Source organism: Branchiostoma floridae, chromosome 19 (genome assembly GCF_000003815.2).
Source record: "Branchiostoma floridae strain S238N-H82 chromosome 19, Bfl_VNyyK, whole genome shotgun sequence".
Taxonomy (NCBI): Eukaryota; Metazoa; Chordata; class Leptocardii; order Amphioxiformes; family Branchiostomatidae; genus Branchiostoma; species Branchiostoma floridae.
In genome coordinates, this window is record NC_049997.1 from 9,745,080 (window position 1) to 9,757,012 (window position 11,933).

The 11,933-nt window shown below is 41.4% G+C and overlaps 1 protein-coding gene across 3 annotated transcripts; it reads right to left on the minus strand.

Annotated features, from left to right (window-relative positions):
* Positions 1–609: 609 nt before the first annotated feature.
* On the minus strand, positions 610–9,827 carry LOC118406984 (mammalian ependymin-related protein 1-like). 3 transcript variants are annotated; one of them, XM_035807388.1, is made up of 7 exons: positions 9,640–9,827; positions 3,282–3,395; positions 2,684–2,790; positions 1,966–2,041; positions 1,443–1,595; positions 1,148–1,257; positions 610–685 (listed from the first exon to the last, which is right to left on the minus strand). In XM_035807388.1, the coding sequence occupies exons 1-7, from the start codon at positions 9,659–9,661 to the stop codon at positions 653–655; spliced, it is 615 nt and encodes a 204-aa protein (XP_035663281.1). In that variant the 5' UTR covers positions 9,662–9,827; the 3' UTR covers positions 610–652. The 3 variants fall into 3 exon arrangements, with proteins under 3 accessions (XP_035663281.1, XP_035663283.1, XP_035663282.1); XM_035807390.1 differs by lacking the exons at positions 2,684–2,790; positions 3,282–3,395 and adding exons at positions 6,556–6,659; positions 7,839–7,952 and having other exon boundaries at positions 9,640–9,821; XM_035807389.1 differs by lacking the exons at positions 610–685; positions 1,148–1,257; positions 1,443–1,595; ... (1 more) ...; positions 2,684–2,790; positions 3,282–3,395 and adding exons at positions 4,589–4,800; positions 5,113–5,222; positions 5,505–5,657; ... (1 more) ...; positions 6,556–6,659; positions 7,839–7,952 and having other exon boundaries at positions 9,640–9,793.
* Between the last annotated feature and the right edge of the window lie 2,106 nt (positions 9,828–11,933).

The window sequence follows — 11,933 nt, forward strand, 5'->3', positions numbered from 1 at the left end:
TTTTTGTTTTAATCCCCTTTTGTTCAAGTGAAGCCTGTACCACTTCACAAAACAAACTTCATGCGTGTGTGCAAGCAGAGAACTCAGACAATAATACACTTCAGTCAAGCATCTGTCATTATTCAAACCTTTATTTCTTACTTCTGAAAGAAATTTGCAAGAAAAATATTGCTGAGGAGATAAATTGTCCATGATGTCTAGCCCTGTTATCGTGATGCTTTCATTGCACTATCAACTTCATATACTGTTCTCTTTTAAGAGCAACTTGAACTTATCAAATTCTTTGTCGCTTGTTGAAAATTACAAAATTCAAACTATCTCATGTCATTGTTTTATGATGATATATATAACTTTATTGCACAACAATTGTACGGGGTACAAAGTATGGCATCTACATAACTACAGTTCTATAGCTTAATGTAAGGCTTATCTAACTAATACAGAAGTTGTAGTATGGGATAAGTTTCTTACAGTCATTGGAAGCTTTTACAATCATTTGAGGAATTTCTAATGCATAAACCTTCTTTGATATACCTCAGTGATTTGTGAGAAATCCGACCGGTGACGTTATATTCAACTTCGATAAACTACCTGATGAACTGAGGATGCTTCGTTCCCAGGATGTGACACTGAAAAGTTTGAGGTTCCCAGGTCAGGGATGAGCAGGTTTAAACAGCAGCGGTTTCTGTGTGGAAAGGAGAAACAAGAGCTATCAACTGCTGGAAACATATGACCAAAGCATGTCCAGAACACGAGATATGCAAACCGGAAGTTCTGCTGCAGTACTGTTAAAAGCGGCTAGGTGGCCCATTATTGAACTTGACCCTCGTTTTCCCGACACCTACACACCTACCAACTATCATGGAGATCCATCCACAGCTTCTCAGAATCACGCTGTCCATTATCAAACACACCCACAAAAAACCAACAAGGTGACCCCGAAAACATAACCTTCATGGCGAGAACTGTGAACTGATGATTGTGGAAACATCCACTACCAGTTTCGTCAGTGACACTCAAAAGATAGCACTGGGATTTTATCTAGTCTATTTAAAACGTCTGACCATTTCCAAAATCATATCCTGTTTCTTAAACAACTATTTTTGGCATATCTTATTACCTGGATGTCTAAACAAATGAACCTTACCACCACATTATCCACGTCCATGGGGCAGGGCGGACTGGGGATGTCAAACACGGACGGGTCCTTGATGCCCTCAGTGATGTTGGTAAATCCATACGTGGTCACATAGGAGTCTGTATTATAGAGAAGAGGGCAACATTGGTCACGGCGTCACTTAACACAAAAACTGGGAGCTTTGTTAATGCAAGACATAGGAAGATGTCTGACAATAAGAATTAGACCCCGTTCATACCAGGATCCCGATCCAACGGGGCGACAAAGCCCACCCAAACACTGGGACCCAACAAAGAATGCTTACCGAAATACTGCGTCTGTGAAACGGGTATGCAGCCGGGTCTGGTGAACTGAATGTACCCGTTAAAACCGGGGATAAAATCCTGCAGTTGGTACTGCTCTATCATCAGTCCGTCGGGTCCGCCGATCTCAAACTTTTCAATCATCGTCGCGTTATCTGTGAAACAGGAATGAAAAAAAATCTCTCTTCTTTGTCTAGAAAATACATGTATAGGTTTCTGTACGATTTGTTAGCTTCCACATCAAATCTGTTCTTACTGATAGCTTGTGCAAAGTGTGCTAGGATATGATTGGTGGAGGTCACCACTCACGTGACCGTGACGTCAGCTGAAGTGTCCACTATGTTGGTTGGTCAACTGACTCACTCAACAGGATGTCTGTGATTTTTTTACCTCTACATATCCCAAGATCAAAGACATATCGATGATTCTGTGTTTTCACAATAATTTTCCCTACATTCCGAACAATCGGTCGCCACGCACACACCAAACTAGGTAAATACCCATGCCGATCTGGCCCATACGTACCGGGTATACAATTCACCATAGGATAGGGCCAAGGAGTGGCGTAACACTGCCCTGCAACAATGGTGTACATCATCCCCTGTATGGAGAGAACAAGAATTAGACAACACGAAACAGTACTAGTGACATTTTTTTCTCTTCATTAGGAAATTCCATCCCGTAAACCACCATTGTCGACTGATTTCACCGAGGCTCTGGCATATTACTAACCGTTGACAAGAGTCACCGAAGACAGCTGAATTTCAGTATACGACGGACAACTGCAAGTGTCGAACAAAAGCTGAATATCGTACAGCTAATAACAGCCTGACGTCACTATGTGGATGCAGCCATGACTGTGTTCAACTACAACCCAGCCAAACAATATTTCCAATTCTCCAAATATCCTTTCACACCATTTACACCTTACATGTAGTGACTATGTCATATTCGCATTGCTGTGGACTCACACCAAAACAAACAGACAAGGGAACAAATACACCAACAATGTTTTGTAGTTATATGTTCTTTTTATCTGCAAGTTCATTCTAGTGACCCTGAAGAAGAGTGATGGGCGTCACTCGAAACGTGACTCTCCATTTCATCAAGTTGTATGGATTGAATTTGTATTTTAATATTGTTTACCTGGATCTAAATTTGTTGGATAGGTCTTGTGAAGTATGTGATGAGCCTTATTGGTTACACTACGAATTCAGGTTTGGTCTGTTATGGTGTGACTAACCTTGTTATAGTCCTGGATAACTTTGATGACTAAGTGCCCCGGAATCACCACGGCGATCATCTTCCTGTCATAGTCGTAGGACTCAATGGCGCCGATCTTGCGCACCTCTGTGGAACAAAACATTTCAACAAAACATTTCATTATATTTACCTTTGCGGAAAGGAAGAATATTGTTTTTGATAATTTTCTTCCTCTTCTTCCGTTCCAAATAAACTTTACGATCGAGGACATGGACTGATGTCGCTATGGTTATTGATACTCAGCATACATCCTGTAGTGTTCGATTACATAATGTAGCAAGCGTCAGGACAGGGCTGGAGAGGCTGATCATGTACATGAATGTATTTTGTGTTGTTTCATTGTTGTATACATACTTACAGTAGATTAGTTTCCTCGTGATAATTGTAAAGCACTAGCAGCGAAGTGGCCAATGAACTCATTTGCCGGCTAAACTCATTCCCAGCCCATGATACTATCTTATGCCACCGCAATATCTGCTTGGTGATTACTAGCATTTGCCATGAGCACCTTATACAAAAATGAAATATTGAGCAATTATATACATGTATCATTGAATTATAAAGTTAGCACAACTTACCGATCTTCCCGTCCACTGCCGTGGTGTTCTCGATCCCGACGAAACTCTCCCATTGTTTGGGAGCGCAGCATTGTTCTCCCCACACCGAGCATGCGCACACCGTCACCAACAGCGCTGATGGTAAAGCAAGGGCGGGAAAAGCATGGTTACGAAATGATACTGTCTTTGTTGAAGATTTTCCACTGTCATACAACACCAAAATTTGCTTACCTCGAATTTTCAGTCGCACTTCCGTCGACCTTCTTCAGGAGTGATGATTCGGTTACTCTGATCAAGTGACGTAGAGACTTAGAGTCTTTACTTAGATCCGATTTCCACTGTACTCGAGGACAAAAACGGACCTATGTGGGTGACGTAGGACCGCTATCGCACGTCGGCTATATTTCATCCCTTTCCATCAGAGGCTGTGTCCGCTGAGAGACCAAAGGTTAAAAATGTACACAAAACAAATAGGGTGATCTCTGCTAACTTAATGATGTAACAGTTATACTAAAATAAAACGGATGAAAAACGCTACAAATACTCACTGAAAGCGACAAACTTCAGCATCTTTGCACCAAGACGGCGTAGGTTGGACAGGGCAGGAGACGAGCGTAAGTCAACGTTAACACAGAGACCAGAGTACAGGTGAAAACCCTGTCTGTTTTTTAAGGTTACGTAACGTCCTCTAGGACATTCACCCTCACATGACCTCTATGAGAGGGCTACTGCGCATGCGTTCTCATATGAAAACCCGCGACAAAACGTGTAACTTAGCTCCTGTAACTCAAACTTTGTCCGTAACACTTGTTTACCATTGGACTACTGAAATTGTCCTCATCTCATTTCTATTTCACTTCATAGACATAGGATACTAGTAAAACCTGCTCTACAATAAGATACCCTTAGCGTCACTGACGAATTCTTCCTGAAACGTCTGATTGTTTCCAAAATCATATCCAGTTGCTTGGGTAATTGCTACGAAAACCGTTCTGATCAATCGATTATTTTTACGAATTGTCTTAAGCTTGCTGACTTTAAAGTACAACTAGATGTCCCGTGTGCCGTATGCTTTTCTATGAGTGCCTTTGGTCTGAGATTGCATCGTATGTACACCTGTCTGTCTTTGTCACCCTTTTGTTCAAGTGAATATAGTAACAGTCGGACAGTCCGACTTAACACAGCAAAGCCTTTGCGTGTATGTGTGCAAACATGGGACTCAGACAATAAAGCAGTTCATTTCAACAAACGTCAATTGTTCACAACTTTATTTCTAAATTAGTGTTCATAAATTATTTGCTGTTCAGTGAACGTTATTGCAAAGAGACATCATTGAAGAGATTTATTTCGAAGTTTGCAATGCAGTCTCAAGTATAAAGTCGTCATTTTCATACGTCAGCGATTTGGTGGAAAACTACTGACAGATGACCTCACTACTTTTCAACAACCGAAGAAGTTGCTATGTCGGTGTGATCCTAACAGGTCGTGGGTGGCTCTCGTTCCCAGGTCAGGGATGGGCAGGTTCGAACAGCAGCGGTTTCTGTGTGTAAAGGAGAAAAAGACTGAACAAGAGCAAATTTACCACTCAAAAAATAATGACTGACATATCCAGAACACGAAATATCAAAACCGGAAGTTCCGTTGCAGTACCGTAAAAAGCGGACAGGAGGCCATTTGTCGCACTTGACTTGGCTTTGGCTTCCCGACACCTACTATAAATATTATGAAAGTCCATCCACACACAGAATCATTGCACGCTGCCAATAAAGAAACATACCCTAAAACACTGCCACAAACAAATCCGAAAACATAATCTCCTTGCCGAAGGTAACAAACACTGAAAGAATCTTACCACCACGTTATCCACGTCCATGGGGCAGGGCGGACTGGGGATGTCAAATACGGACGGGTCCTTGATGCCCTCAGTGATGTTGGTAAACCCGAACATGGTCGCGTAGGACTCTGTGTGAGAGAGGTCAATAAAACCGTTAAAGAATCACTTTTATACAAAAACTGAGAGAATTTGTTGATGCAAGACATGGGAATTAGACTATATAGCCCCGATTTATATCAGGATTCGTGGATCAAATGCCACCAACTGACCAGGCCAACAGGGTCCGGACCTTTTGACCGACGGTAGTGTTTAGAGGCGTTGGTTTGTGAACTGGCGGGCCCAGGTGCGGCCGGGAGCCAGGAGACTGTTTCTACTGGCCTCTACTTTTTCATAACAAAGAAAATACTCACCGTAATACTGCGTCTGTGAAACAGGCAGGCAGCCGGGCCTGGTGAACTGTATGTACCCGTTAAAACCGGGGAGGAAGTCCTGCAGTTGGTACTGCTCGATCATCAGTCCGTCCTTTCCGCCCATCTCAAATGATGCGAGCATCGTGGCGTTGTCTGTAAAACGGAAATGAAAAGTCATGCAAATTGTGCAAATTTGGACTTGATTTACATATTGATAACGAGGGAAATCTATATTTAGAGTGTTTCCCATTATAGGACTCAAATAACATATGTAGTATTTAGCAGGTGGAATATTCGCAGATACAATTATGCAAATAAGTACCTAATTTGCATAATTAGTGTAGTAATTTAGTAAATGACTGGATTGCCAACATTTTGACCTGTGTTAGTTAATGTGTATATGACCAAGCATGAATTGTGCAGATGTGAAAGTAATTTGCATAATCAGAATATTTCATGGAGATATGAGGTCTCCGAACTCTTGTTATCAGCTGTAACATTTCACGTGATGCAATGCTGCTGTTCTAAGTAAAAGGTGTGCCAAACTACGTCACAAACTACGTAATACCTACGCCGATCTTGGTCATACGTACCGGGGATACAGTTCACCATAGGGAAAGGCCAAGGAGTGGTGAAACACATCCCTGCAACGATGGTGTACATCATCCCCTGTGTGGAGGGACAACAAATACATGAACATTTCTTGCTACATATTTGGGAAGTTATTGTCGTACTCTATACAGAAATGATTTGATTTGAGTGATTTTACAGAGACCCTGGCATATTGCTAACCGGTGAGAATAACGCTAGTTCACCTGTACTGCTTCCGAGGGGTATCCTATATTTATCGTACGATCGCTACTTTCGGGCATTTTGGAGGACAAAAATTTACGTCTCCTGCAAAGATTTAATAACTGTCTTGTAGACAAAATGCTGTTTTGGATCCGTGTCGGTGGTTGGTTCTGACAGGACTGGTTTGAAAATCCCATGGCACCACAAAACGGTCACAAATCGTACGACGATCGCTCGACCTATGTGACCTCGCCCTTACCTTGTTGTAGTCCTGGATAAGTCTCATGTTTATGGCCGGGAACACCATGGCGATCTTCTTCTTGTCAAAGTCGTACGACTCAATGGCGTACTGCTGGGTCACCTCTGTGGGACAACAAATGTATTTACCAATAAAATAACTATTTTATTATATAATTATGTTTGTATACACGAAAAGGTTCCCAAAGCATTTTAATTTCCTTTTCGCCCTCTTTTTTCTCTTCTTCCGTTACAAACAAACAAGACCAATGCTGTCGTCATGGTTACTAGTAAATCAGCAGAAATCCTGTGGTGTACACTGTGCAGCAAGTGTCAGGACAGAGCTGAAGAGGCTGGTCATCATATGTATACTGTATATATATATATATGAATGTATTTTGCGTTGTTTTAGTGTTGTTAGCATACTTTATATACTGTAAATGTATTTCAGTTCGCGGGGATTTAATTTCGCGGTAGCGGGAAAAAGGACTTTTTGCGGTGGATTTAAGTTCGCGGTAACACCATAGACTGCAATCTAATATCATAATAGAAAAAATTTCGCGGTGGTTTTAAATTCGCGGTGAAGTGGTCACCGCGAAAACCGCGAACTTTAATCCACCGCGAACATTTCTGCATTTACAGTAGTAGATCAGTTTCCTATAAGGCCATGTTGATTTGATTATATGGATGACATCCTCCGGGAACTCCAAAACTGATGCGAGCGAGCGAATAAAAAAAAAGTTTGGCCAAAAAAAAAAGTTGCCTTCAGTATCAAATCAAAGTGGCCAGGAAGGTTGAACATAGGGCTAAACACACATAGTATGGTATACCATGATACTCTGGACCTGAATTTTCTGTACTGGTACTTCCCCCAACCAACAATAGATTTTTTTTCTTTCCGTCCTTTCACATCTTATTCTTTGACTTTAGATTCATTTTGGCATTCTATATATGGCATTAGTTATCTGTTTTCTGATACTTTTTTTTCAATCTACGGAATATTTGTGCTCATTTTACAGCTGCTTTGCACAATTTATTGTGTGGTCAAAAACTTTTTTTTTTTGGAAATGGCCGAAAATTGGTGCGAGCGCGGATGTCATCCATATAATCAAATCAACGTGGCCTAATTGTTAAAAAGTACTGTAAGTGCCATATGTAGCTGGTGTGTTACGCTGAAGGGCGGTTTTACCGGCTATATAGATAAAGATACAGATACAGACGTTGCAGCTTATAGAAAAAAATGAAATGTTCAGCAATCATGCATAAAACCAATGGCAATGATTAAACATCAATGATAAAACTCACTGATCATTCCGTCCACTGCCGTGGTGTTCTCGATCCCGACGAAACTCTCCCATTGTTTGGGAGCGCAACATTGTTCTCCCCATACCGAGAACACGCACACGGTCATCAACAGCGCTGATGGTATAGCAAGGAGGGAGGGAAAAGCATGGTTAGGAAAAAATGTTACTCAACTGACCCTCTCAAAAACCTGCCGACCCTGTAGCCTCCATAGCAGGCTCTCTGGGCCTTTTTCTCTTCTTTATTTTTGTGCTCATAATACACAACGACACAGTACAAAAGAAATGACCAGCAAAAGTGTATTATGAGCCAAAAAAGGCGGAGATGCTACCAACCCTGTTCTTTTTGTCGACCACTAGCGCTGGCAGGGGACTCAAATTTTCCATCTGATATGTGCGTGATGACAATCTTGCAGTAGAAAACTGTGCTTGTACCACGATTCTGTATAATCATAATATGAATTATGATGCTGGAAATACCAATGTCCCGATGCATTTCAGTTTTACATTTTGCATTTTACTTTTAGGATCATTGAGCACATATGTTATGGAGAATGGCGCTGGTGTAAACCTTGAAAGATTGTTGATTACTTATATGAGTTGAGATGCACAAAGAAAGACGACAAAAAGACAAGAGGCATCGATTGTTTCGAAATATAACAATAGCAAGGAGACAAAGGAGCGTGAACTTTCCAAGCTTGGACGGCGTCCCCGTAGCTTCAGACCAAATAACGAACTTCCGGTTTACATTTATCAATTTTACCGATCTGTAGGCAAATGTGTATTGACATATTCTTTTAGAGAGCACGGCCTCTGTCTGAGCAAGGAGATTTTATCAAAGCTGAATGATAAAAGCTTCCTGGTCTGAGTTCATGCCGTCCTACTTCCAAAGCAAGACGAGGCCGTTGACATGGTCTGACGGCCCTCTGGCGGAAACGCTCAGAAAAAAAAGGAACAGTTGGGCCCCTCGACGATTCGGCACAGGTCCGGGACGACTCGGGTAGGGTTTTCAACTAGAGATAGGGTTGAGTAAGAACAAGAAGTAGGATTGTGGCTAGAGTTAGTCGCCCTCTGTTTAACACCGAACGTCAGCGACAGCCCTAGACCTGGTGTCGAAACGTCCTGATCGGCCAGGTGCCGAAACGTCTGGATAAATACTGTGCGACGGATGCAGTGGAAGATGAAATACATTTTATATGTAACTGCCCCCATTATGAGGACGAAAGAAACAACCTTTTTGACACAATCAAAACAATATTTCCAACTTTTCACCAGTTAGTAGACCTCAAAAAAACTATATTTCTGTTAAAATCACAGAACCCACTAATCATTAAAGAAGTGGGACTTTTCATCAGCCACTGCCTCCAAAGAAGAAGTCAAACCACCCAGTAAAGAAAGTAGAAGCATGTACATAGATAGCTGACGTGTGTGTATTTAGAATAGACACTTGTTACTTTTTACTGTCTGTATCATTGCAATTAGCCTACGGGCATGGATTTGCAAATAAATAAAAAAAATAAAAAAATTATTCACCGAAGTTATGTACAACACCATGTAATTTGGCCAATCTGTACTGTTTTTCAGCCACCAACGGAGGCTGGTGAACACTTGGACTCTGACTGGAGAGGGCTGACCTTATCAGGGGACGGAGCTGAACGGTGGCTGAGTCTAAAAACTACGTACGAAATCAAGGCTGGCCCCAGGTTTAATATTAAACCACTGTACACAAAACAAATAGGGCAACGGCTGCTCCATAACATGTAGTTACGCACTATACTAATATAAAACGCGTTACAAATACTTACCGACTGCGACAAACTTCAGCATGTTTCCACCAAGACGGCGTAAATAAGACGAGACAGGAGACAATAGACGAGCGTCAGATGCAGACAACACAGCGGTTTAAGCACAGGTAAATGTCTGTCTGCTTTTTAAAGGATCTCGGAACGTACTACAGGACGTTCAACTGATGGCGTCACCGTCACATGCCGGGCTAGTGCGCATGCGCTCTCACGTGAAAACGGTTATGGTCACGCATCAGTTCTTCTTATAGTCATGACGTCAGATCCTGGAGGGATTGTAGCATCGTCACATGTCCACTGGAAGTAGGGCATTGGGCAGGTGCTAAAGCTTGACAAAATGCTGAACAACAAAAACGGATCTGTGTACATGTTACCAAAAAAAAGTCAAGCATAAAGATGGTACGTGCAAAATTGCACGTTTTACCATGGAGGTTATAGCAAGGAGGTTAACCTCCTTGGTTATAGGACCCTTATAGGGATACTAGTAACCGCAAGGACGATTTATAAGCTTGGTTGTAACGTTACAGGTTGTATGTAAGAGCGAAAATGTTACAAATCTAGAGCAATGTAAACACACCAACTTGGTTGGGAAGTTCCAGACCGGATGACTACAAAAGCTAGTCTGTACCAGACTGACTACGCTGGCTATTATAGGGAGAATGATTTGCCAATTTCAAGATTATTTTGCCGATTTCTACGATCCCAATACCCCTGTAAGAAGGCGTGGTGTACATGTTGTATGAAAAAAGCGAAAATGTTACAAATCTAGAGCAATGTAAACTTGGTTGGGAACTGAATTCCAGAAGTTGACTACATCAGTGGCCATTCTAGCTGTTAGAGCCATATAGGAGGGGTGACAACAAAGGAACTTTTCATAATCAATAGTATTCATCCATTTTACGCACACCGTTGCTGTTTATACTAGCACATGGTTCAGCTTACTCTCCAGGCAGAGGTTCGGCTCCGGTTAACGTTTTTCGTGTTTTTAGGCGTGTTTGTCGGGCTTTCCTATTTTATGCTGTTTTCTTTATGTCCTTCTGGCAGGGATACAAACATACAAATCTATAAAAGAGTATACCGTATTTAAGGACCTTCTATACAATTCCCTTACTACAGGCAAACTTTGGAATAACGAAACTTGACATAGGTATCTTGCTGGTCATTTTAAGTCTTGTACTTTTATGTTCTTACAGTAAACAGGTAGGCTTAATTTGTCGACTTAACAAATCTTTATTGACACAACGAAAGTACAGCGACTATCGTAAAGTCTGCTAAAACTATAACGTCACATGTATATGTGACTACAAAGAAGTGTATACAATGAATTACCTGCTTTGAATAAGAACCAATATATCAACATGATGAGTCTAGAGTATCATTTACACAAGTTTTTTATGGCCTAAACATTCTTTGATATAATAAACTACAAGTATTTGTAAGGGTTATATCACCTCCATGCCTTACATGAGTGAGACCCTCATGATACTATGTGACGTTACGTCAGTGATACAATAGACCTTTAGGTCACTAGCTTCCAGATTTACGGTGTTTGTACAACCTAGAGCGCGGAAAGAACACGAGACCTTTACTATGTCGACCTTTGTACCGAACGCAACAACAACACATAGCGGACTCTCTTAGCAGCTCGTTTGGCTTTTTGGCGCCACTAGAGATCTAACGCTTTTGACCAATGTTGTTGAAAAGCGGAGCCGCGTTTGAAAACTTGCATAGGAGGAAATTGAAAAGACAAGGTGTTAAAAAGAAACTCAGCTAGCTGTACTGCTTATAGTTGTACTACATGTAACTGCCTCCAAAGCGCGGTCAAACTTCATAGACCACAGACTTAAAATGGGTGTTTGTAGACTTATTGTGTAAATTGTTCTTTTTCAAATGGTGGTGGAAGTTGATTGGGTCGGTTGCACGGGGTTGGGTCATTTTTAAAGCATAGATTCGCATTTTCTTGTATATAATACTCACAGTATATCTAACAAACAAACAATACCAAAAAGCTTGAATGAAACCTCCACCTCTTGTCTGTACTAAAGATTACGCGGGTAAAAAGCGTAAAAGAAAATAAGCCAACAAAGCTGTAGAAAACCTCTGCGCAAGAGACTAGCAAGTCTCCAACCTTACATCATCGATGGCCTCTGTTATACAAATGTCTAAAACTAGCCAAGTAAGGCAAAGGTAAAGCAGTCATTCTCAATTGATGCGAATTTTCATGTTTTCTCAAGTAGATAACAGAAGTGCGCTGCCACGGCGCGCATTTCAGCCAAAGTACCAATCTCAAATTTGAA

Bases quoted from the DNA above. Each gene is read 5' to 3' on its own strand.
- LOC118406984 (XM_035807388.1), bottom strand. From the start codon at position 9,661: ATGCTGAAGTTTGTCGCAGTCG. The intron at 2,042-2,683 runs GTTAGTCACACC...CTCTCCATACAG, and splicing joins TTATCCAGGACTATAACAAG to GGGATGATGTACACCATTGT. The intron at 1,596-1,965 runs GTACGTATGGGC...CCTGTTTCACAG, and splicing joins TATGGTGAATTGTATACCCG to ATAACGCGACGATGATTGAA.